Source organism: Ylistrum balloti, unplaced genomic scaffold (genome assembly GCF_031769215.1).
Source record: "Ylistrum balloti isolate Yb309-2 unplaced genomic scaffold, AGI_CSIRO_Ybal_v1 Utg369802, whole genome shotgun sequence".
In the NCBI taxonomy this organism is placed as follows: Eukaryota; Metazoa; Mollusca; class Bivalvia; order Pectinida; family Pectinidae; genus Ylistrum; species Ylistrum balloti.
The window spans coordinates 164,761-190,449 of record NW_026781979.1 but is presented as its reverse complement, the minus strand read 5'-3'; the positions used below and the strand labels follow the sequence as shown (position 1 = coordinate 190,449).

The 25,689-nt window shown below is 34.9% G+C and overlaps 3 protein-coding genes across 3 annotated transcripts; 2 read left to right on the top strand and 1 right to left on the bottom strand.

The window, feature by feature from the left end:
• The first annotated feature begins 4,246 nt into the window (after positions 1-4,246).
• On the top strand, positions 4,247-8,173 carry LOC132544537 (QRFP-like peptide receptor). The gene is made up of 4 exons (XM_060208148.1): positions 4,247-4,580; positions 6,555-6,994; positions 7,321-7,437; positions 7,805-8,173. The coding sequence occupies exons 1-4, from the start codon at positions 4,247-4,249 to the stop codon at positions 8,171-8,173; spliced, it is 1,260 nt and encodes a 419-aa protein (XP_060064131.1).
• A 2,808-nt stretch (positions 8,174-10,981) lies between these two features.
• LOC132544620 (protein Wnt-8b-like) lies at positions 10,982-24,032 on the bottom strand. Its single transcript, XM_060208242.1, has 6 exons — positions 23,956-24,032; positions 21,669-21,759; positions 17,532-17,664; positions 13,918-14,043; positions 11,698-11,840; positions 10,982-11,479 (listed from the first exon to the last, which is right to left on the bottom strand). Exons 1-6 carry the CDS (start codon positions 24,030-24,032, stop codon positions 10,982-10,984), a joined length of 1,068 nt encoding a protein of 355 aa, XP_060064225.1.
• Positions 14,574-16,387, top strand: LOC132544538 (uncharacterized). Its single transcript, XM_060208149.1, has 3 exons — positions 14,574-14,667; positions 15,507-15,926; positions 16,209-16,387. The coding sequence occupies exons 1-3, from the start codon at positions 14,574-14,576 to the stop codon at positions 16,385-16,387; spliced, it is 693 nt and encodes a 230-aa protein (XP_060064132.1).
• Positions 24,033-25,689: the final 1,657 nt, after the last annotated feature.

Here is a 25,689-nt window from a genome sequence, read left to right as displayed (position 1 = left end):
GACTTTCATCAATAGTGTCATTATGACGACCATATAGCTTCCCCATAATTTTCATCAACATGCATCGCTCCAAATTTTGTGTTTTGTGAGTTTATGCGTCGGCTATCGAGGGAACAAGCCTTGGAATGCCGAATCAGCTTCTGTAATCAAACACCACAGGTTGAATAAGCAGGGAGGTTGATATCTAGGAAAGGAAAATTCACAAAAGTGAAGTCTGTATCATTACGCTCATTATACATTTGGTGGGAAGGTGTTAGGTTCGTTGAAAGAGTAAGCGGCTGACGAAGAAGAGTCTGTCGTGGCCTTGTTTTTCAATTAAGGTGGCCATATGTTATTCCCGTTTTATTTTATTTTATTTTATTTTAAAGGGCTCGCTATATTCGCAGAAGTTAGATACGCGTGGCGGACCTAGAAGGCCACGAAAGCTTGGTGCTATATTTTAGCTACAATATCACTGGCTTATGAATACAATCTGACCGTGACAAGTACTCTGCGAAGCTCGGGAATACTCGACATTTGTATAACAATATTTGTATGGTGGCTGTCATGGTCATAAATAATTGTGAGCCCTTCGCAAATTAGACCGAACTGTTGAATTCGGCATCGAAGCGGGATTTGTTGTGATATTTTGCTCATATAGAAATAGCTAAGCAGTCTAAGGTATATTTTTATTGTTAGGGAGACACGTCAATAGCATCCGCTTTTAAGTTTTTGAAAATACCACTCATTAACAGGTACATATTATTTCATACATCATCAATACATTTAAAAGTGAAATGGAAGGAATTTGAGAGAGGTTTTTGCGACCTGTTTTGAATGTTTTTTTGGTGACTCCAACCAAGTCAATCTAGACAGAGTCAACAAGAAAAGCTTGTCGGAAGTAAATCTCTTCTGACGTATTTTTCACCTTCCCTTGAAAAGGAGGCTCTCATGACAAGAAAACGACGACGTTACTTATACAATACCATTACTCCCAATTCTCGGGTAGACTTGATCGTACTAAACCAATAAGTTGATAGACTCAAGGTTAATAAAGAACTTGAATTTGAACTAAAAATGGTGGTAAGAAACTTTGATAAAGCAAATCGCATTTGTAGTGGTCTACTCTGTAAGTATATATCATACAAACACATCAGCGAACCTCCTGAATCTCCTTTTCCGTGGTGTTAATCGGACACAAAATAGAAAATACCCATTACTTAGTTTTCTGCGACATCGTGTCGCCATCATTGTTCTCCGTGTTCTTCCTGGGAGTCGCGCGAGATTTCTTTTCTTGAACAAAAATATTTTGTAAGATTCAAGTTCCTAGAGAAAGCATATTAGTCATGGCGACATCAAGTGGTTTAGTTTCAAATAGATTGATATTGAAAGAAGCAAGCCAGCATGATTAACATAACAAAAGCCCGATGTGTTTGTTACGGACTGTGTAACTTAGACGGTTCGGTCCTCAACCTTCACTTTATAACATAAGCATGGTAACATAAATATGTTACTCACTTTTCAGACCAATGTCTCGGAAGATGTCCCGGCAGATGATTCGGCAATGTAGTGAACTCGTTATATCTATTGAGACTATTTGAAGCTGTACAACCTAACACGTCCCAGTACTATTACTAACTATGGAACACCGTAGAGGAAAACTGGTGTATAACGTCCTGCAATATGTACTCAAGGTAAAGACAACCTTAACCAAGATGTATTACTTATTTTTTGTAAGATCATACAACGCTGGAGGAAACTAAAAAAAATACCTAGAAGGAAAAGTTAACAGCTGTTTATTTTGGAAACAGGTTCATTCAGTCCTCTCATTGCTGAATGTTTCAATGACTGTCTAAACAAACGCTGGAAAATATACAACACTGGCTAAACCATCTATGTACTTTACTACAACACGTGTCAAGTAATATTTTTCTACCAATACAGAACCAACCATTTTCATTGGCTCCGATACGTTTCGTTTAGAATGTCAGCAAGAAAGTGTTTTAACTGCCGACTTGAAACCCAGTCAATCACGAGATCATTGATGTCTGTATTTGGGAATCATTTCAAATTTTTTTATAAGTCATTACAAAAATAATGATGGTGATTATTTTTCAATCGTAAATTGATAAAATGAAGTTTAGCTGAAAATGTTGACAAGATGATGAATCACACGCATTTGATAGATTTCAAAATAACTGTAGCCTAAAACCAAATCTATGCTTGTCCCTAATCCTTCCTGTCCAATTCTGGATATGTTGCAGGCTGTTAGAGTTAGGATAAGGCATTATTAAGCACCAGAATCTCTTCTCAAACTAGCATAATGTACACACTGCGACAGGCGGTTGTGCCTCTCTGAGGGGGATGCAGGTCGCCCTCTTTCGTCGCCAGGACTTAAACATTCGTCGGTGACACGGAGACAGAAAACCTGTCACCAACCAACCAACAAAACACTATCCTTACCAATATACAAGGCGAAATCGTATTATTCAGGTATTATCCTAATATGCTCATACTACCGTTAACACAATGAAAACACACTACAATCCTAAATTAACATACAATATTTGGTTTTTCTTTATAGCGAATTATATGTATAAGCGACTGTGCATTCAGATACCCCAGTTCACTAGATTTAAGGACTTGTGTCGTGTTTCTTAATGTATACTGTTTCGGATATGTTACTAATGACAATTCCAAGTGCATTTTTTTCCCTTTTAATATGTTGGCAATTATTACCTTCCCGTCTTTATATTGACCAATACGATTGACCATAATCAGTTTGTGCAACTAAACACAAATACAAATTTAGAATTCGATAAAGTAGAACCAAATCATTAATTGAACCGAGTCATACAGATGTACAGATGCTTCCTCCTTCTGGCACTCGTCAGTGATGCTAAGGGCTTAAATTGTTGAAACCGAGGAGACGATCGAGGAAAATCCAAATTAGTGAAAAACCAGAAGGTAAAGTTGAGCACATTCAAAGTTCAATAAATTTCCTAATTTCCAATATTGAATTTAAAAACAATGACAAACATGTGTATGTATTCTGAACCATTCCGCTATTCAAATGAATTAAAATATGGCATGCCAGTTACAGCAAGACGAAAACTACACTATCTATGTCTACCACACGCAATCTCGAAGGTTGTATAAAAGACACATAAGTGGAATTTGCACTAAATTACACGCACTCTTCAAGAAATGACGAATTATTTTATCTCAAATCGATAATCTTTCAATAAATAATCAATTTCAAATGAAGCCTTATGTATCAAACCATAAGATGGTCGCTGTGTACTACAGATAACCAAGTATTTATAAATAGTAAGAGCAACAGGTAGTGATGCACCACGATTACCGACTACCTCGTTCGATATCACGACACTTATACCAAATATCCCCCTTGTCCTGAGAGGATGACCCTCAACATGAACTCCTGTTCAATATCAACATATCAGTCAATATTTCCGTTATATAATAATGTCCTCTGATGTCACTTAAAACCTTAGGTATGACATTAATCAGCATCAGCAGCCCTGCCGTGAAGGATCCGGAGGCAACAGTCAAACAAGGTCAGCTGTCTACTCCAGTCGGTGATAAATCACAGCTTTGTTTGTAGAATTCGTCAATTGGTCATTTACAACCCGTCTAGTTCTCACACGGCCAATATTTATGGCGCAATAAATATGTATCACCATATTATCTGCTCGTAAAATCCGATGATCAATAACTTATGATTGAAATACAGTTATTTAAAAGTGTTTTTTATGACCCGGTCAGGTAAAATGCGTTATGGACATGTACAAGAAACTGTAGTCAAACAAGACCGATACTGGTTATTCCAATATACGCTTGGTCAAGTGATCGGACGGTGTGCTCCTTCAATAGACTATCATAGCGTTTTACCATTTCATGACCACCCCAAAGTGATTCGTACACACTGGCTAGGCCAGTAAGAGGTATTTTACCGGCAGAACCAGGTACCGTCCGAAAACAACACAGAAATAAACATCAAAGGCCATGAAACTTCATTACCAGACAGGATGTGTACCAAGCGCAAAGCTATTTTATTACACAGATCCATTTTGGAAGCAGTTTCACTCAGAAATAGATATTTCAAGTGAGTTTCGTTCATAACAAGATGTAATCCATTCACTTGACACAGGAATTAATGTATTTTAAGCCACCTATATTACTCACATCTACAGACACTAGCGTGTTCTAGAAGCAGCCGGCATTGCAAGCATTGCAACCTTCAAGGATGGCAGACCAGTGTGATGGAGACCATCCATATGTGGATGTCAGCATGATAAAGTTCCCAGGAGAACGTAAAACATTCCCTAGCTGGGAAATAGGTGTTAAAGTGACCATTGTGGCAAGCATGGAGTTGATAGCCATTGTAGGAAACTTACTTATCATTCTGATCGTTTGGCAGAATAAGAAGATGAGGACAGTGACTAACTACTACATAGTTAACATGGCCGTGTCCGACCTGTTTGTCGCCTCGTTCTCAATATGGATGCATCTGGTTGATGATGTGACTGAAGGATGGACAGTCGGCGGGTTCATGTGTAAATTCAACCCATTCGTCCAAAGTAAGTCACGAATATTAGAATAGCATTTCATTTTTACTCTCCTCTTTGAACTTGTAAATGTACTCATAAATGCCACACAATTTTCTAGATGTTGATATCACGTAAGCGTAAATATACCAATATAAGCCTTAATCTTATCTCGCTAAGAGATGATTGCGGTAATAGCATTTTTTGTATATTGTTTATATAGCAATTACTATGGGTACCCAAATTCATTAGTACGCTAATACTATCATGCTCTGAAATTTGACTGCGTCAAAACAAGTGCATTTGCGGTATATAGTTATGATAAGGTTGTACGAAAAGCACACAAGTTAATATCACCTGTTAAAGAGGAATTTGTAATAGCGTACAATTTCACCATATAATGAATTCAACTGCGCCAACATCTGTTTCATATTTCCAGGAGTCGTTATTGTTGTGAAGGGCTTCAAACTGGAAACTTAGGAAGCGACAGGGAAAATAAAAAATTCACTGAAAGAAATATAAAAAATCTAGATGAGGTGTTCTACCACATAATCCATACGAATTTCGTAATTTTTTTATTTGATTTTAATGATACATAGTCAAGTACATACGTTTATTCTGAACCGTGCCACTTATATGTTAGAGCGTAGCATGCAGCGGACTTAACGTCCATCAGCAATGTCTATCACTTGCAATCTCAAATATTGTTTAAAAGACATACAAGGGAATTACACCTTTTTTATAAGAATTAAGAATTTGATAGAGTACTTCATCATACAGATGTTTCATCCATCTAGGACAATAAACATATCACGTGGTATACACATGCCACTGCCAACATTTAACTGTTGTTGCCACTGAATGGTGACGTGCGGTTAATATACTAAATCGCCAAAAGAAGAACAAAGAAATGAAATTACCCGTACAACGTGAATATGACTCATAAAGACAAGCAAGATATGACATAAGGAGATATGAAGATAAGAAATTAGTAAACAAAAAATCAGATAAAAAGAGACAGAGTATATGATGACAGTTGACTATAGTATTGGTCAATGGTCAAGTTGGGGTCAGTTTGCAACACACTTACATTCATATATATTATTGACGATATGTACAGTATAGGGTGGTTAGAGACTTGTCATTATAACTACATACGTAGTAGCATTTCACCATGGTTTGATGTTTGAAGAAATAAGACCACCTGAAGCACATTAAAGGCTAGCATTTCCCTTGTTTACATATCTATATAAAAGTATTAAAGGTATTCAGTTTGGTGTATTCAACAGGAATTGCAATCCATTTTGTGTTATTGTTACAAGTGTAATCGTAACTTATTTGAATATTTCAACTTTGAAATCTGACGCCATCCTTTTTTCACATCCTATTGAGAAATCGAACCCAGGTCGCCGAGAACTTTACCACGCAAGTTTTAGTTACAGTGCAATCCAAAAGATAATCGAATTGAATACTGTGAATCAAAACAACAATTGAAAAATTTGTCAGATAATGTTTAAGCTCATAGTGATGCCTTGCGGTATTAACTAACATTCCAAATTTGATATATATTCTATGATGGATAAATAATCCGTACAGACCTTCTATGACCACGCTACCGCGTTAAAAACACCTGAATGTATATTGACCAAGATTTATATGACGGGTGTAGTTGATGATTCAGAGGCCACTCACCTTTTCGGAACACATGACCTTATTTCCCTTGCCCGTTTTCAGGAATCTCCGCGTAAATATTACTTTTGTTCTTATTTTGCATTCGTTTCATCGCATTTGAGTTTGAATATAATTCCATTCTATTGCAACGGCCATCGTTTCATCGCATTTTAGTTTGTACTTAATTCTATTCATTTGAAACAGTAAATTAAAGAATTATCGCATTCATGCTATTATGAATACTAAGGTTCAGACTTTCTGCAGCATAGACCACTATGAATATGAACGTCATCAAGTCAGGCATCTGAGCCTTATAAAGTTGTGATTTTGTTTCAGTTACTGCTATGTGTGCTAGTGTGTTTACACTGATGGCCTTGGCATGTGACAGATTTTTTGCCATCATGTTCCCATTGAAGTCGAGAGTAACTCAAAGGAAAGTCAGCATTGTTGCGGTATTTGTGTGGTTATCCTCTATTTCCATCGGCATACCTGTGCTTTTCGTCTATACATACACCGAACGTAAATGGAGCGACTTTACGGAGAAATTCTGTACGGACGTGTGGCCCGCTGTGCAGGAGGCGGACGGAGACTGTGACAGTGGGCGACAGTCTCGACGTGCCTTTTGGACATGTGTCGTTGTTGTTCTTAACTGGATCCCATTGGTCGTAATGACAATAACATACAGTGTCCTTTTCGTAAGACTCCGCAAACAGAAAATAGTGCCAAGTACTGGGTCGATATCTATGTCATCGGTTCAACAAAAGTCTAAGAAAAAGGTAATATGTAATATCTACATCTGTCCAGATATAAACATGAAAGGACACCGAGATATTAACAAATCTGTCATATAAAGTCAGAAACAAGGAAGTAAGGTTAGCAGAAAACATTCAAATGAATGATTTACATATTTATTCTTTTTGATGTCAAATATGTCAAATTTGCATAATTTCACATAAACGAATTGAGAAATTGGGAAAAGATAGCAAGCTAACATGCTCTTGCTTTTGTTTGCACGTACATCATATATTACGTGAGGAAACATTTGATAAAAAATAAAACATAAATAGAATATATTCATACTGACACACTCTTCTGTTGACAGGTTGTGAAGATGTTATTTGCAGTCCTCCTAGCGTTCATATTCTGCACCATTCCTTTCCAAGTGGCGAAATTGTACGAGCTCTACAGAGAAGTAGAGGATCAGACGGGAAACAGCAAGGTAAGTATTAGTTAATTAGACAAGGTAGAGACAACTTGGATAGGCAAGGACAATAGAAATTACAGAACATGAAACAGAAACGAAATCAGTAATCAAGACAAGACAAATTATATAAAACACGAAACAGCAGGGGAACCTTCGTGAGATATGGTGATAAGCAGAGAAAAATAGGACAAGCATAGATAAGAACAAAGACTTACAAAACAGCAAGAGAACTCTTATTTTAAATTTATATTAAAAGGTGCTATAAACTGTGTCTTTTAAACAATCATCGAGTAAAAATTGTAAATCAGCCGCAAAAATAATATTAGAATTGCATTAGGCAGTGATGATCAGTGAAGTGAAAATGATGTGTTTGATGTTCCAGCTACCAGACTGGTACAATCCTGTGTATTTCGCCGCAGTAACGCTTTTGTACGCAAACAGTGCCATCAACCCCATGGTGTACGGCGGTATGAACGAAAATTTCCGGAATGGTCTTAAGGACATTATCAGCAGCATATTTACCAAGCATGGAAGCCACAGACGTGACTCCGGCAGAAGTCTTAACATCTCTGAGACTAGACAATCTGTTATCAGCAAATACAACGGCAGCATGCACAGAGATTCCATACAAGCATTTTCCAACGCGGAAATCCAAGAAGGATCAGATACTTTGGACAAAGTGAATGATTCCAAACACAAGGAAAGTGATAACATGTCAAATGGATGCATCAACCAATCTATGGAGTTATAACTTAATGTGTGTTCTAGGATTTAAGTGTGTTTTGTTTACTACCGTTGTGGACGAATGGAATCCTTTTCTTACACATAGGGCACAAAACAAATCATATTTGCTATATGCGTTTGAGGATACTGGTTCATCATTTTCAACAGTACTTAACATTCGTTTAACTAAGATCGCAAGCACAAACAGTAAAATATCTAGATATTGTAAGAATCAGTAGACGGCGTGGCTGTATTTTGCAGCTTAATATGTCTAATTACATATTCATCTTAAAAGTTTCTGGTCACCTGTGTGCTTTGGCACATTATTGAATAAGTCAGATGCCATTTGATTTGATAACAGGAAGTACGTCAAACCCAAAAATATCATTTATCACAAAATTACTGTTTAAGAAACCAACTTGGTTCCATTTTTCAAAGATACATGACATTGTAACAGAACGAAAAATAGCAAGTCTAGTGAATATGATGAGCCAACATCCTTACTGGAAATCAGGAAGATCAAGAAGCATTGCCTGACATAATAACGAGAGGTAGGTAAAGGATCACTGAGTAATGCCACCTGTATTGAAGGTATCGACTTTAGTACTCTTCAGGAGACATTTGGAATTGGTGAAAGACAATTGCTGTTAAAGTGAACTGTCGTCTTGAGTGTGCTAGAAGTGATATCAAGTGACAAGCGAGAAGGTTTGTACAACCCTGTACAGATAGTGGCTCCCACACAGAAAGATTTAAAACGCCACCTGTCTGGGAGTGATGACATGTATAAAATGTAGGTAATATAAAACACAGTCAAGTATATACGTGTATGTTCTACTTTATTTTTACTAATATCTTTATCACAGGCATGTATTATCTCTTCTTATACTGTTATACAATTACTAAAGAAAACTCGTAGTTAATTATGTAAGGGAACAAGCATTTATGAATATAATACACAAATATGTTCAGGAATAGTGTTTCCGACATATTTCTGTATTAAGTTACATTAAAATATTGAAAAAAAAAATAAATGTCGCAGTGACGTCATCCATTAAAATATTCTGTCTAAAAATAGAAACACTCAATTTATTGATTATGATATCATCATTCTCTCATGAAGCCTTTTTAGAATTCTGATTTGATGAAAATTATAGTAACTTAAGGAGACAACATTCCCTGAATATTGCCATTTCCAGTTCTTACATAACTAAACAACTAATAAAGATAACGTTATAAAATTATACCAAAAACACGTCTCAATAAACAAGTTTTCAGAGAGTCTCACAATGGACCTTGGTGTAGTTCGCTAATTTGCATGTTACGTTATTAATGATGTAAATATTTTGATGATACTATTCGTTAAAATGTTTTGGAATCAGTCTGACTTTCACCATTTTATTTAGCATGCTAAAAATTTCAAATAATTATTTTCGTAAACGAAAAGATAAGACGCGTTAACAAATCATTTTTAAATAGAAAGTACAAAAAAGTGTTATAAATATTTAGATGATTAGAAATTAAGTACTGTGGCCTCTACATTATAAGGTATCAATCCAGCGAAAATCAGAAACAAAAGTGTCTCATCGTTTGCAATTTTTAAGTGTTCGCTTTTATGCCAGTATTATAAGTGGCATCTCAACGCATGCTTTTCAATGTCTAAAGGGAGATGGAATTATATATAGATTTACACAATGAACATTAATTATTATAGATATACATTTTTTTCATTTTGTAGATACCTTAAATCCACGAATTTATTTGTCTACAAATCAATTAACCAATCAATTAATTAGTTTATGTGGATTTTCTGTGCTGTTCATCCATGAAATCAAGCGGCCAACATGTTTTTAAACACCACCTTGAGCCTAACGACAATAAGATTTTATAGTATTCGCGAACAACTGGACATATATACAATGTATATACAGTTTTCTACTGCAGTTAATACAACCGATCTAGCTTAACCATAAAAAACGGGAGTTAGTGTTCATGTTAAAGGTATTAATCTATGAAACTATTAGCCATCATATACAGAATCAACAACACAAGTCAAATATTCTTGTCTTTGGAGGTATAAAGGACCACCAGGGTAATCAATTAATTATATTACAGTATTTCTACATTATACATGTCTTAAAACAAACATTTTAAGTTCGACAAATATGAAAAAGTCTCTTCGAGAAACAAAGTCAGCAGAATCTGTAAGTAACTTACATTTAGTATCTACGTACTTGGATAATGTGTTAGATTAGAAATATTATCTCATATTCTTAGGGAAGAAATGTACTAAATGATCTGTAAAAAAATCAATATCAACATGAAAATACACATGCATTTTAACATGTAAAACGAAAGCCGTTACTTTGTAAATTAAATCAGCATTGGCTAATATCTAATTAACAAATGGACTATCAAGTAAAGCGTCGAGTTTTATAACAATGAACCAGACAATCAAATAAATAATGACATTAAAGCACTTTTGTTTAACAAATCACGGAAATATTGCATAATTCTTAATTTTTAAAATCAGAACTTGGATTTCGAGAATTTAGTGACCCTTGTAAAGACTTGGAAAACTGATATGCGGTACAACGTATAACTATTTACATTACTCTATATAATGGCACTCAAGAGATTCTGATCAGAGTCATTTACATAAATAACATAACTATCATACACAATACTATTCTTCGGTAGCATCACAACTACTGCATATAAAATGATTCATTTTGAACGGATAACATCTGCACAACCTTTGTGTTTCGGTATAAGATGTGAGGTCATACACGTGTTTTCCATCTTGTGACAAGGAGCTTTCAGAATACAAGTTTACACATTACTTGCTACATGAATATACGTCCTGTTTTTGTTCACAATCAAAGCAGGCCACATAACAGCACCAATGGAAGCGACAGTTGCACGTTGTCTTAATAGTAACTACTTCATGCTTCACGCGTAAACCACAAGCCCTGCACAAAGTCCGACAACTCTTTCGCTCAGCCGCACTTTGTTTAACACCAACTTTATTCCTGGAACATTGCCTCCCTAATGTTCCGTTCAAAGAAAGGCTGTGATTTGCTTTGCAGTAATTTGGAGACTTTTCCAAAAATACAAGTTGTTTGCTAGAAATCATGTTCAACTTGACACCATTTACATCATTGCCTTTTCGTAATTTTCCATCGAAAAAATTAACATGTACTGCCTTTTTGTACTTCCGTTTCAGATAGGTTCCAATCGCGCGAAAACTACCAAGTTGTCGCCAGCAGGTCCGCACAGAACAGCCACCGGATACTCCATGACATTTACATATTAAGTGTGCTGTTTTCCTGACACTCTGAAGGAATAGAAAATATACGACATTTGAAGTGCAAATGTTATGACAAATATTTGCATCAACTGAAGATTTTGATTTATCAGATAAAGAAATAAATACGAACTTTGACATGTTTAACATTATCACCAATACGAATTATCAGAATATAGAATGATGTGCAACAGAACATGGGACAGTTAATGTATTTAAACTTATTCAAACTTCCTTTCTATACTTACCATTCGACCAGCACCATTATTCTGAATAACTGCAGCTGCTGACGAATCTTTACCCTTCTGCATAGAGATGAGGAAGTGTTTTGAGACGGAATCACCAAATTTGATATTGTCACTACATCCACCCCAGCTCCAGTCGTGACCACCTATTGAGACAAAACAATTTCATCTTAACTAGAATATTACATGCATTTTTATGTCTCCATCAGGTTATTGGGGGTAGATTATAGCGTTACCCTTCTGTCACCTCCACAGTGTCATTTCCCGCCTAATTCGTTTCGAAATCATATCTCGAGAATTTTTTTCATTTTCATCTTATATTATCATAACATCAAGTTCTAAACTTAATCGTATTATGTTGATGATGGGTCAATGTTTAATGGTCAAAAAGCCATAGTATGCACGAGAGTATCGGCTTACATGTTTTATTGTCAATTTATAGTTCTTTCATATTTTACATATTATATATCATATATATGCATTCCCTCGTTAAGCGCAAATGTTGTTTTATCGAAATCTGATAAGCATTACAGGTACTTAAAACAATTGACAAACACGAATATTGTGAAGAGAATCTAAAGTTATTTTAGAAATAATTATGTTTATAAGTCTAAAAGTGCTTGCCAGGCATAACAGCAATATAATTTATAAAACCTAAATACAAAAAGGCACTGAGATATACAGTTAGCATTAAAACTACTGAGCATACATCACAACTCTATATTATCACATGTCTGTTATGTAACAATACGGCGATTAAGAGATATCAAATACTTGTTATTACTAGGGAAAACGTTTGTTTGAAATTGTAAATCAAGGCGTTAACCAGGTGATGAATATACTTAATACACAAACATCAGTAGCAAATTTAAACATGCGTTGTGATAAAAAAAATATGATCGTTTATCAGTAATGAAATTTTAGCTAAAGTACGATAGACTTCGTATAATTTCACAGCTTCATGAATGCATCGTGATATGCTATCTAGAATTCTTTTGCGAAAAATAATTGTTGCAAAGACTTGTAAATATGCTTTGTATGCAACATTGTTAGTGTTTATTTAAACGTCAATATGTGGGCGATGAAACTGCTGCATCATATCAATTGATCAATCATAACAACACACTGCGATTGGCTGTTATCAAACGATCCGTGCTTACCTTCGTTTTAAGGTATTTATGATTAAGTGTACCGGAGGATTGCTAAAATCTATTTGACTACTGAATAATCTTTACACATTCGGATAAATCACAAGCTCATAAAGTATATCTGGACGTGGAGAAGGAAAGCGATAAAACAAGCTTATTCACCGCCCATTGTATGAGGTAAAGTATCACAGACTTGACCGCCGCTCTCGGAGGCACCCAAGTATAAATAACGCGATAGGATGAACATTTTTAGGAATACAATGTCAATCAGTGTTTAAGGACTCCAGGCAATAGGTTAAGCATTCAACTAATTGGCTATACCATCCTTAAGTGCGGATTACACCGCAGATATCTCGCTTTTCATTAATACTATAATGATAGACTTTCGACACGTTTTGCCCCGTAAATTCCGAAATGCAATAATGAGATTTGCCGTGTCCCTACATGTTTACTACAGTTTGAATGTATCAGTTGATCATCGATGTCAGTCACAGACACGAGTTCACGTTTATAGTAGATTTCATAAAAGATATGAAACATAACTATATTTAATTGTTTTCAGTGATTATGTCACAAATTATAGACAAACTCTTTTATTTTCTAAATGATATATGAAACGCTGTAACTGTACTTCACTATAAGTGCAGAGTGAGAATCAATACATTTTTGATGTACCAATTATAAAGAAATATATTATTATATACAACATGTTATATGAAACGCTGTAACTGTACTTCACTATAAGTGCAGAGTGAGAATCAATACATTTTTGATGTACCAATTATAAAGAAATATATTATTATATACGACATGATTGACAGTTCTGTCAATCTTTTTGATGTACCAATTATAAAGAAATATATTATTATATACGACATGATTGACAGTTCTGTCAATCTGCGATCACATAGAGACTATCTGAATACTTTGATATATGAAACCGACTTTTTTACAATGATTACCTAGGCTTAGCCATATCAACCAAATAGTATAACACAATAGAGACTTCAATAAAAGCCTTTTTAAGTCTGACATTCATTTAACTCGAAAGGATTAATCTTTGTGAAATAATTACCTTTGACGCCATTTCGAGAATTGTCACATGCACACACGGGATTCCCGCCTATGTTACATTGTGACGTCAGATCAAACATAATGCTTGCAGAATATATAGCATGGACAAACGCTGTCTCTCGATTCGCTGAAACAAGAAAAGTATCCGATATTAGTATATAAAGATATTCTATTACGTTTTTTTAAAGGATGTCTGTTATCAAAAGCACAATGCAATCCACAAGGAAAATTTAGAGTCAGAATGATTCAATAGGAATTTAGATTGGTTTCTTAAAATAAATAATTGCGAGACTTGATGAAGACCAAGTCTTCATTACAAGTATGCAAACCTGGTACTGTTTCTGCAGTCCATCCATAGTAATGATAAAAAAATATACATCCAATATTTGTTGAATTACGACTGTCACGAGTAATTCTGACCTCCACACATTCAGCCATTACTCGGATGTATAAAAAAAGTCATCAATCATTTTCAACACGACATCTATGGCTGGAAGCGATAACCACGACTGGTATGGGACATCGTTTTGACGGGTAGAGAAAATCACAATATACACATATGAGAGATGCACACACTACCCGGCCTGTTTGACAAGTGCGTAGTGACGGGATGTGAAAATGATACACTTCATTAGGCATATGTCATTCCCCAAAACCATGAATCTTCCGATAGTAATGGCAATTGTGTTTTGTCTGTTGCTGAAGAGTACATCCTCAACTGGCGACAAGGAACAGGATAAGGCTATCAGACGTAAGTTGTTTATCTTATCGCGATATTTAGATTTTTTAATTCTTATATATGTAGTTAAGTTAACTTTACCTACGATTATCTTTATTTCGATAATTGAAACGTATAGTCATGAATTTCATCACGTATGGCATCAACATCAGCTCAAGATGGCAATCATTTATATACATAGCACGTCAGCACATCCCTGTCATGTTGTCACGAGTTTGTCCCGACCTCATGTCACGTGTTTACCAATTAGTCACAGAAACGGCAAGGATTATGATGCCATACACCTTTGAATACCAGATTTGACTAATATAAACATAGCAAAAGTTTCATTAAAACCTGCTTTCACAAAAATAAACCTATTGCTCTGTTGTTTATAATGATTGGTACTAACAATGAGCTGCTCTAACAATTAAATGAAGAGATTTCCCAGCAATATACCGTAATCTACAGTGTTTTCAGTTACACATAATGTTTTGAGCAAACAATTCACTTTCTCTTATGGAGGCTAACAGTCTCTGAAGTAAGCCGTGATCTTGAAATTCTTCTCTAAAAGTTATAAGAATATTTACAAAAAAAAAAAATAAATGACCCAAGATAGAACAGTTACAAAAAATATGTTGAATAAAAGGAATATGTCACATCTTCATCAGAGTTAGTTTCGGGCAGATTTGAGACCTCCAACATCAGTTGCAATTTGTAACAAACATTTGAGGATCTCAATTCTTTATTCGGTTTTTATGTTTCTTTCTTAAAATGCATAAGAATGTGTTGTTTACTCTTTCGTGCAATTCTTCTATTTCAAAATGTTTTTGATGTCATAACGTGTTCGACATTTTCGTATTGTTCCCAAGATGACGTGGAAGTATACAGAAAACACATCAGTATGACATTCGAACAGAACCCGGACACAGTGATAGACGCACTCGTGGAACAAGAACAGCGCAGGAAGACGAACCAACATCTCAAGCCCATGAAAAGACCACAACCCTATGTCAGGTCGCAGAGGGTTGCAGTGGATCAACATGGCCGCCATTACATCTGGGACCATCGATATGGTTATGTACCCGTTACACCCTTGCCATGGGACTACCCTGTGATGTGGGTCGACGGACCAGATGGACCTATCGCTGTACCCATGGGGATGGAACCTGTATACCCGCAAAGAGAACCTGTATTCTTGGTCAATCCTACACCAGACAAATGCGATTCTATGAGAAGGTCGTCTTCTTTCCAAGAACAAAACAAACCAATGATGTCTTTCTACGAACCATGTAAGACTTACATAGAACGAAATTTACTTGTACATCATATGTATGATACAGTCTATACAGGACAGTACTGATAATAATTTTACAGAAATCACTTTTAAATATTCAATTATTATCGATTTAAGAAATGTTTTTTAATTATGTTAAGCTATAAAATGCATGTTATCATCCTATATGTCACAAAGTCTTATACAGTAAAAATCACATCATTATCCGATAATATGTAGTAAACGTCTTCCCATTATCTTTAATGTATCTTTCTAATATAACACACTTTCATTTCAGCGTCAGATCCATGTACCGGGAAGCCTCAATCTGAATTCGCACTAACGGCAACATCAGGAATGGCGGATGTCCTGTGTATGCTTTGTCAGTATTTCAAAAGTAAGCGTTGTGTTTGGCAATTCTGTGTTCATCCGGAGGGAGTGTATAAGATCAAAATTAGCGAGCACCTCAAAATGTGAAACTTACGTATCGCCCTTTCATATTGTTTCCTTCAGTTCCTTTCCAATGGCTTATCGTGACTCAATAATTGGATTGATATTTTGAAAATAATATGGAAAAAATTCGAAGACCGGACACGGCAGTAATGGCCAACAGTAAGCCATAATTGATCCTTTGAATAAAAGTATTTTCATCACATGCTTGTGAATATATTATTACAAAAGGGAATTTAAATAAATTGTGAGTATTAAGCTTACAAGTCTTTTCATGCAACAAAACAATGTTACTGACCTGAAGGGACAACAGGTCTGTTTACATACAGGTTAAAAATCAAGAAAATACCAACATGACAACATAATCATAATCCGAACTCAAATTCTATAAAACTGGGGCAAATTATGAACAAAAGAAAGATTTACGCGGAGACTCCTGAAAAAGTACATGGAGAATAAGACCTGGTGGTCAAGATGAGTAAGCGTCTTCTGCTTCATCGACAACCGCCATGTAAAACTTGGTCAATCCGAGTAAGTAATGCCACGTTCTCAAATCAGAAAAAGTTATACAACATCGGAACCAAAAGGCAAACTAACGTCCAGCTTTATGTCACACAATGAAATAGAATGTTTCTCAAAGAGATCACTATGGCGACCATCAAACTTCCTCCTCATAATTTTCATCAACCTGCATCATTTGAACATCAAAACTTTGTGTTATTTCTAACGTCACAGTTTACAGTAGATATACAGGGAAAGAGTATTCGAAAAGCATGGCGTTGAAAATTGAACCAAGTAGTTTGTTGATGTTTACATTTGACAGTGCACGCTTTGAGTTATTCCAAAGAAGAAATATGAAGCGTTTTGACGGAACAAATCGTTTTCGAGTACTGGATATTACGTTCTACTTCTGTATGATTTTAAAACATTTCTTTTTATCAAACTTGTACAATATGATTATCAAAACAAATTCTATTCGTCTGTTCGACCCGCAACGCAGGAAGGAGGGGGAGGGGTTGAACGATTCAAGTCCTCACGCTAAATGTTTAAAGAAAAATATATTTCATAGTTTGGAAAGGTACATGTATCTTATAGAAATATTGGAATTATTTTCCACAACATTTTACCCGGAGATACTAATCTTCAGCAAAAAGCCAAAACACTGATTTACCTCTTATATTGTGTATCTGGCGATTCATGTCAACGATAGGACAGTTCCATCTGTCCCATTTAAATTGATGACGACATTCTTTGGCTGCCCTCAGCGACCCTCGGTCCATACTTTTCATAAACATTGTGTGCACCTGTTAATGAAAAAAATGGTACTTAATTTTTAAATATAACATCAGAGTTAATTTAGATCAATTTTATCAAATCAAGCAAAAGTAACTTTTTGAATCCTTCATATAAAAGAAAGAACCCATTATATATGTGTGTTAGATAGATAAAACTCAACTGAAATATATGTAAATGAATGTAAAGACACAATTTAGTTTAAACCACATTACATACATGTAGCAGTGGAATAACGAAAACACATCAATGAAGGATTCGACACAAGTTATAAGTGTTATTTGTAAATTGGAGATACGACAGTGTCTTTATCATTATACAATGACAGTGCATGTATAACAAACTAACATGCTGAAGAAGAAAAAAAGGGGCAGGGAAAGACGGAATGCATTAGAAACTGAAAGAAAATTGGTTCATAGCAAGGAGGATAACACATTTTAACCAAGAGTCACACAACATGATTAAGTGTAGTGTACCTGCACTATTAAAGTGCATCGACAAGATGACAACAATAACCATGTTTCTGCCAATAGGTGCACATAGGTTCACTGTATAATATTCAATCTTGTAAACAAAACATTTTACATGTCTTCCTTTTACGGTACTCTACCTGACATGTCTAAAACACCTGTTTATTTATAACCTATATATAAATGATGTAATTCATTCCTGGTTGGCATGTAAACATAATTGTCAAACTGTCATCAGATATAGTGAGATCGTTGTTGATGGAATTCTCTGATAACAAGACTCTATTGCAGATAATGTATTGTTGTTGTCATTAGACCCTCCATACCTTTACAGTTGAGTATCTTTCTGGATATACAAATACAAAAGCATCATTGATGTATAATGGTACTCTGAGACGATCAGTGTGTGCACAGCAAGTGCAGTGGAAGTATACCGTAAATCGAAAACCACGCGCATGCCAAAAATAATTGTTTTACTCGAAAAAGATATCATTTATGACAAAGCAAAATAATGGCAAAAAATGTTCACTCAGTTGAAAGTTTTATTTTCTTCACGTCTATATAATTATGTCAGTATTTCCATTACAGCTGTTGTGGATATACCGCAAACACGTCTATTCCTTTATTTGATTTCATCGATTGAAATAAAATACAACCAGGCCGAGTCACTTGATGTTTAAGTACACACTTGGGTAAATCATTAATTAACAGGAGTGTGAACTCCAATATAATGATATTTTTGTGGTTTGTTTTAACAAAAGAGAAGATTTAAAGAACGATAGCCGCACCTAAACAAACATCTTATCAATCTTAATAGAAAAAAAATGTATCTACAACTTGTTTTACAATGTTTGAAATTCCTTCAATTAGACAGCTTGTCAGGAATATAGATAAATGGTTACATAAGAATGACGCGGTATTGTTAATGTGATCAGACCCAACCTATACGGTATTTTGTTGTCTCGAGATGCCGTTGGTCATGTCATGAATTGACTTATGTGACGGATTATGTTTAAAATAACGAGATCAAAATCTACCGCAAGGTCAAAGGCTACATAACTTAATTGAAATGATCATCTACAGCGTTGTCTTGTCCGTATACAGAGATCAGAGGTTAGGGAGATAGATATGAGGATTTCCTATACACAGTCTGTGTTTTTACTCCCGACATTAAGATATGTGGAATGTGGAACTCCCAGAGTTTATGAATCATTGTCTCTCTCAGATAAACCACCACTGTTAACACCGTCTTTATTTCTATCTCAGAAGAACTGTCACGAAAAACATTAGAACTCTCCTATCAAATCTGGTCCGTTTAATACACTGAAAAACTGGTTAATGGCTTCAAGCTTAGCGTGTGGATTTATAATCTAATTACAAGCTAATGAGTGGCTGCACGCGCATTTTGTATTCAACACATCTAAGTAGCAGATATCATATTACAATTGTCTGGGTCATGAATGGCTTAGAGGGGGATCATGTTTTCATTCATCATTTTCCATAAAAGGGCAATTGTACGGGTTGTTACGGGATTTAGATAACGATAGAGTCAGTCGCATGAGCGGGTCATCACCCACAAAACGCGCGTGTATTTGGGTCAATTAGATTCATTACCATATTTGGATTAATCTGTGTTAAAATATATTAACATGTTTAACCCTATTCGTCGTATTTCAATTAATCAGACTGATGTTCGTTTACTCCATATATGTCTGTCTTCTTTCGTGACAAATGTGTTTTGTCAACTTAGTTCTGCACCTTGATGTTGTAACGACCGCAACAATATCTCAGTTCGATTACATGATCATTAACAATGAACAATCGTATCGGGCTATTTTGAAAATTTATATAAAAATATAAATGTTCTATATGATTAAGTTACGTTATAGATTACACAGAGATTATATAAATGACAGTGATTATAATCTTGATCCGCAAGTTGTAATGTAAAAATAAGCTTCAGGTACAGTCATGGGTTGATAAATATTTCAACAATGTGTCGTAAATTTCGGTACAATCAGCCTATTTCACAATCATATAAACAAGTGACTTATACACGTCATCTTACACGTGATCAAAATCTACTTGTTATCAGAGTATTCAGTTTTCATCATACTGAATTTCACTAAACTATTTATTTTGATAATACGAAAATCACGCGCTATATAGAAACTTGATTTTATCTTCAAACAGCATAAAACATTTCCGCACAAATTGCCATATCTAATCAATTCTTTATGTAAATTTGTTTTTCATACACATTCAAATTCAATTAAAACAAACATACTACTTTTGTCTTTTACGCAACGACATTACACTGTCTTTGGGCCATTGGAGAAATCAAATCGCCATTATTCTATGTAATCTACAGGTATGAAGAAATGTGATGTTGATCTAAAAAGAACCGTTTTAACCAATAAATCCGTGACCGTAATCTTGGTCTTAAATGGTAGCATTTTATGTATGTAACCGCTGCTGTCATCTTAGATAATTCTCCAGTTTTTAACCATTTGTGACAAAAACATAGTTATTTTTATATTGTGAGAAGAGATTTTCTCCAACAAAGCAAAACTCAAGTCTTGACCATGACCGACAGATCTTGACATTTCATGAAAAACATTTGTTGCCACAAAATAAAAATATCTTTATTTTTTTATTTTATTGTTCGAAATTGTGTTGTAACGTATATATTTCTCGTTTGTTTGTAATTATATAAACATTCCGTCTGTCTAAAGACATATATCGGAAAAATGGACAAGAGCGACAGGTCATAACAAATCGGGGTATTAAAACCAGCCAAAATACATATCTTGATTATATCTGGACGCAGAAATGAAGTGATAAATTTACTGCTAATGTACATATATTGGTCGAATTTTTAACAATTACAAATGTATATATTTGTACCGAAGACATTTTAATGCTAGCTCTACTACTAAACCAAGGTTTTCTCGTATGAAGTCCTGATCTTTCTAAAGAAAAGTATCCTTCTGATAAATCATCCTTCAAAATCCAAGTATTAAACATCATCGTTCTAAACACATGTATTCTAAATACATTATCCTTCTAAACCCAAGTATTCTTAAAAATAACCTTTTAAATCGAAGTATTCTTAAAAAGTACTCTTCTTTTTAAACAGTATCCTTATAAACCCAAGTAATTTATACAGTATCCTTCAAAACCCAAGTATTTTTAATATATTATCTTTTAATAACCTTGTAAATAAAACTTCATTTTTATCCCAAGTATTATTATTCATTCTCCCTCTTTATCAACTCTCCTTATACACTACCCTTTTTAACCCAGGTATTCCTGTACCTGGCAAAGACATACTACCTCTTCTGCGTTGACAAGACTCAAGACGACGTTAATATTGAGGATACAAAACGTCGATGACATAATTCCTATAAGTACATGATGGGGCTGTATGATAAGACAATGCTATATAATGGTTGTCAGATTTGTGACTATGTACTCATTGTTGTGGTATCGGGGTGGTATTTCCGACACCTATACGGGCCATAAGGCCAAAGAACTCTGCCTACCTGGTATTTTGTCCACAGGTTATTGTTTCTGGTGAAGTTATCCACTAAATGATTAGCCTTTGGGCCAGTCATTAGAATTTTGTTCAGTGACCTGAAAAATAAAATCAAGCAATTTTAATCCTGTCTATAATTTAACCCCGTATTAGATATAAAACTGATATTGCAGACATGATGTGTGTCAGTTAGAGACGATCATAACTAGGACCTGTAGAGGGTCGTCTGGGTACATCGGTACAAATCCTCTTATCGTCTAATCTCGTCGTTACGTTAAGGAGATCGTCACACGAATACAACCCAACTGACAGTGTCATAATAGGCACAACATTTGTCAGGAGGTTATTTTAAGTAACACTTGATCATAAATCACATATGACTGCGTCCTATTATTTCACTGGTATGATTGACAGATCGAAAACATTTGGCAGACATCGGGTAGTCATAACTGTCTGACTTTAAATATGTAAAAAAATATTATCTAGATATGTTAAAATTAGCGCAGACGCAAAATTGTATTTAAGAACATAGAAACATAATCACAGTGAAAATTCGCGAAATAAAAACAAATATGAGAATCAAAAGATTGTACAAAAGGCACGCGAGTGAATAACAATACAAAAACAGAAAATAATTAATGAAACTGTATCACCCAGCTAATTCGTCCTTCCAATAGAGTAAAATATATCTAAAAGGAAAATAAGATATAGATCAAACGGAGACAAAGGCGTGCGTATCTGGTACTAGACTAGATATCATCTTTAAATCTGCAGAAAATGATAAGGGGACAAACAACTTTGTCTTAAATTTTCATTAAGAAAAAAAGAGGCATTGCCATATTTTACCTATAACTTGTACCATTACCCCGAAATCCCCTCCCCCCACCAAAAAAAAAATGAATTAAAGAACAAGAAAACTTGATAAATTTAATCTCGGACAATTGTATTCCTTTTTTTATGTTTTTGTTAAGCCCGTCAAGTTTCTATCTTATGTACATCGAAACATAGCCTTTTTGACATACTAATATCAAACAGAAAGTCTACTTATATCGACATGATAGTGTTATAAATGAATGGTTTTTACTTACACATATGCCCTCAGTATATCGTTTGACGAAAGAAAAAAAACCACCTAGTAGTGTTTAAACCGACAATGAAAACCATTATCAACATTTGTCGCCTAAAATGTTAACATTTATATCAAATTTAGGTGGTCCAGGTCTGTATGGAAATTTAAAATAACAAAAGCTTTCGTTCTAATCTTATCTAAAATTACTTCGATAGATGACGAAAACTGTACATTATCAGTGGATACTACAGGATGTAGTACACACAGGCTCAAACGTGAAAAAAAACATTTCTTGTGTAATGGAGCTAAAATTAATTAAAATTGAAATTAGAATTAATGAAAATACAAATAGAAAGTTGAATATAATTATTCCTTATCGGCTATGGTTAGGGAAAACGTTACCTAGAAAAACAAAAAACAAAAGAAAACATCTACAAAAAGGACATTACGAGAAAAGAGAACGATGCGAAACATGATGAGATATAAAGTGTAAATTATATGATAACAAATGAATATTGATTAAGGTTCGATAAAGAGTAAAAGAATCGCAATGATCTAAATAAATCAGTATGGTTTATTTGATACTAAATGAAACTACCATAAAACTGCTGATTAAATGGATACAATATATCATTTATCTTTCATATGATACCAAACTCACTAACGACAACAAAAGTAGGACTGAAGTTAAGGACATTAAAAATGATACACAAAAAATTGAAATTATCAAAATATATTATCACAGAGCATTTACAAAGCAAATCATTTAGTCCAAAATCTCTCACTTACAATAGTAGATTCGATAAACATGTTATTTTTTCTACGTGACTTAAATTCTCAGAGCAATATTAATGTAAATCAACAAAATTAATTAGCATCCGAAAAAATAATCTTTAGATATAAACACAAACTACATTGAAGATTTATTAAAAAGATTTCAACCAGCACAAATCATTTATAAAAAAAAATGTCGAACAATTAGCGAGTGATCCGAAATAGTGAAAGAACAATAAACACATAAAGAAAACATTTACAAACAATCACGATAATCTGGTGCATAATAAATAAAATATAACATATATATCAACTTAAAACAATACAATATATGTTTCTGAAAAATTACAAAATAATGATAAAAAAATGAACTCCATCAGGAAGACACAAACTGTTAATGAAGCTCTAACATGCCGCAAACATCCTAATCGATGTGTGCGTTTAGACCTACCATGAAGAAGCGTGCGAGAGGAGACAGAGGCTGGAGATGAGGAGAACATGGACCCGGGACAGGTCCGGTGGCCTCATTGTCACCACTGGATACTGCAGAAGAACGGGGATGAGTGCTCGCCGAATAATCCCATAATAATTAGGACAGTATAACTAGCCCTATTTCAACACGAAGGGACAGCCCCCAGGAGATACGAGGTTAATTTATTACATTGACAAGAGGACCGCCAATCACAGTGTCGTCTCTGTCCACTGTGCCTCATAATCTTTACAAGGTATCGTTCACACAGATTTACCGACTCAATGCACTCAAAAAATGCCACTGAAATACATACTGCCACGTGGGATAAAGCCTGCGTATTTAATCCCTTGAGAATCAGATCGGCTAGACAAAGTAAACCGGCAGTTTGAATGTTAGGGCATGTCTTGGTGGCGTGTCCGACTCAGCATAGAGAATCACTCCCTCGAATAAAGGACCAGCAGGCTTAGATATGCTGAAAGTACCACGCGACAGGAGGACCGTTTTACCATCTCATCAAGTCTGATAAAATTAGCTGGAGGTGTGATCAGGCAGTTTATACAAGGGTCAATGAAACTTGTTAACAAAACTTTTTTTTCTCCCTCTAGAAAAGATATCTTTTACACAAAGAAAGCGATAATATTTTGGTCGTGTTTGATGAATATCAGTGGACCATTGTAAAAATCAATGGAACCATATAAACCACACGAATGAATCAACGTTTGTCGGGGTTTGGTATCTCAATTTGTACCATTTCAGGTAAAAACCCTTTTCTTCCATACTTCGTCATAAATAAAACACACGAACACCATGGTTATTGACAAAACATAACACAATATTCCATAGTTACATACGGAAACGTTGTCGACAGCAGCAAACGAGGACCCAAAGCACCGAAGGCGAGGCCAGGTGAACAGTGACAGCTGACGATGCGATTTTGGTAACTAGAAATCAATAAAGACTTTTATTTGATATACCTCTCAAACATCAAATGTCTGGCCGGTATACTTCAATTTTTCGTTTTATTCTTCTTGATTGTATTTGTTCGAGGCATGTCTCTCCAGGGAAAACACCAAAATACTTCTTTTTATCAACGGCAGTACTTTTCTAGGGATTTTATTGAAATACAAACACCACAATAAAGAAAATATCGACAAGTTAACAAAATCAGAATTCAAACTCAAAAATCATGAAACGAGTATGAAATACATACAAAATAGATACAAAAGAAGGTCCTTCTCTGAGATCCCTGGAAAAAGTACACGGAAAATCAGATTAGGTATTCAGGAAGGTAATCCAATCTTGGTCAATCCAAGTATGTCATGCTACGTTACCGTATCAGAACAAAGTTGATAATTAAACCACCAGGCATGCTGTCAGAAAACGAAATATCCACATGTTTCCAATGACGACATAGTGTAGACCATCAACTCTTTAAACAATATCTGTAAACATTTGAAAAGAAATTTAGATATCAGTTTTAATTTAGGTAGGTTGAAAGTGCCTAAATTCGTGATAAAGACAGAGATTTGTCTGAGATTTATACCACGGACTGAAATAATCTGAAGCAAATAATACTGCAAGTCGTGAACACCAGAATCGCAGTAATGGTAATCACAACACCATGGACTGATCTGAATTAAACTCAGAGTCTATTTACACTGTCGTATCCATCATTGCATGAACTATCTTGTATTTAACCCAGAACAGATGTAT

Coding starts and splice junctions, on each gene's coding strand:
- LOC132544537 (XM_060208148.1), top strand. CDS start 4,247: ATGGCAGACCAGTGTGATGGAGACCATCCATATGTGGATGTCAGCATG. Junction 4,581..6,554: donor ATTCAACCCATTCGTCCAAA/GTAAGTCACGAA, acceptor ATTTTGTTTCAG/TTACTGCTATGTGTGCTAGT. Junction 6,995..7,320: donor AACAAAAGTCTAAGAAAAAG/GTAATATGTAAT, acceptor TTCTGTTGACAG/GTTGTGAAGATGTTATTTGC.
- LOC132544538 (XM_060208149.1), top strand. CDS start 14,574: ATGAATCTTCCGATAGTAATGGCAATTGTGTTTTGTCTGTTGCTGAAG. Junction 14,668..15,506: donor ACAGGATAAGGCTATCAGAC/GTAAGTTGTTTA, acceptor ATTGTTCCCAAG/ATGACGTGGAAGTATACAGA. Junction 15,927..16,208: donor GATGTCTTTCTACGAACCAT/GTAAGACTTACA, acceptor CTTTCATTTCAG/CGTCAGATCCATGTACCGGG.
- LOC132544620 (XM_060208242.1), bottom strand. CDS start 24,032: ATGAGGCCACCGGACCTGTCCCGGGTCCATGTTCTCCTCATCTCCAGC. Junction 11,841..13,917: donor TTCTCGAAATGGCGTCAAAG/GTAATTATTTCA, acceptor TTGTCTCAATAG/GTGGTCACGACTGGAGCTGG. Junction 11,480..11,697: donor ATAATGGTGCTGGTCGAATG/GTAAGTATAGAA, acceptor CTATTCCTTCAG/AGTGTCAGGAAAACAGCACA.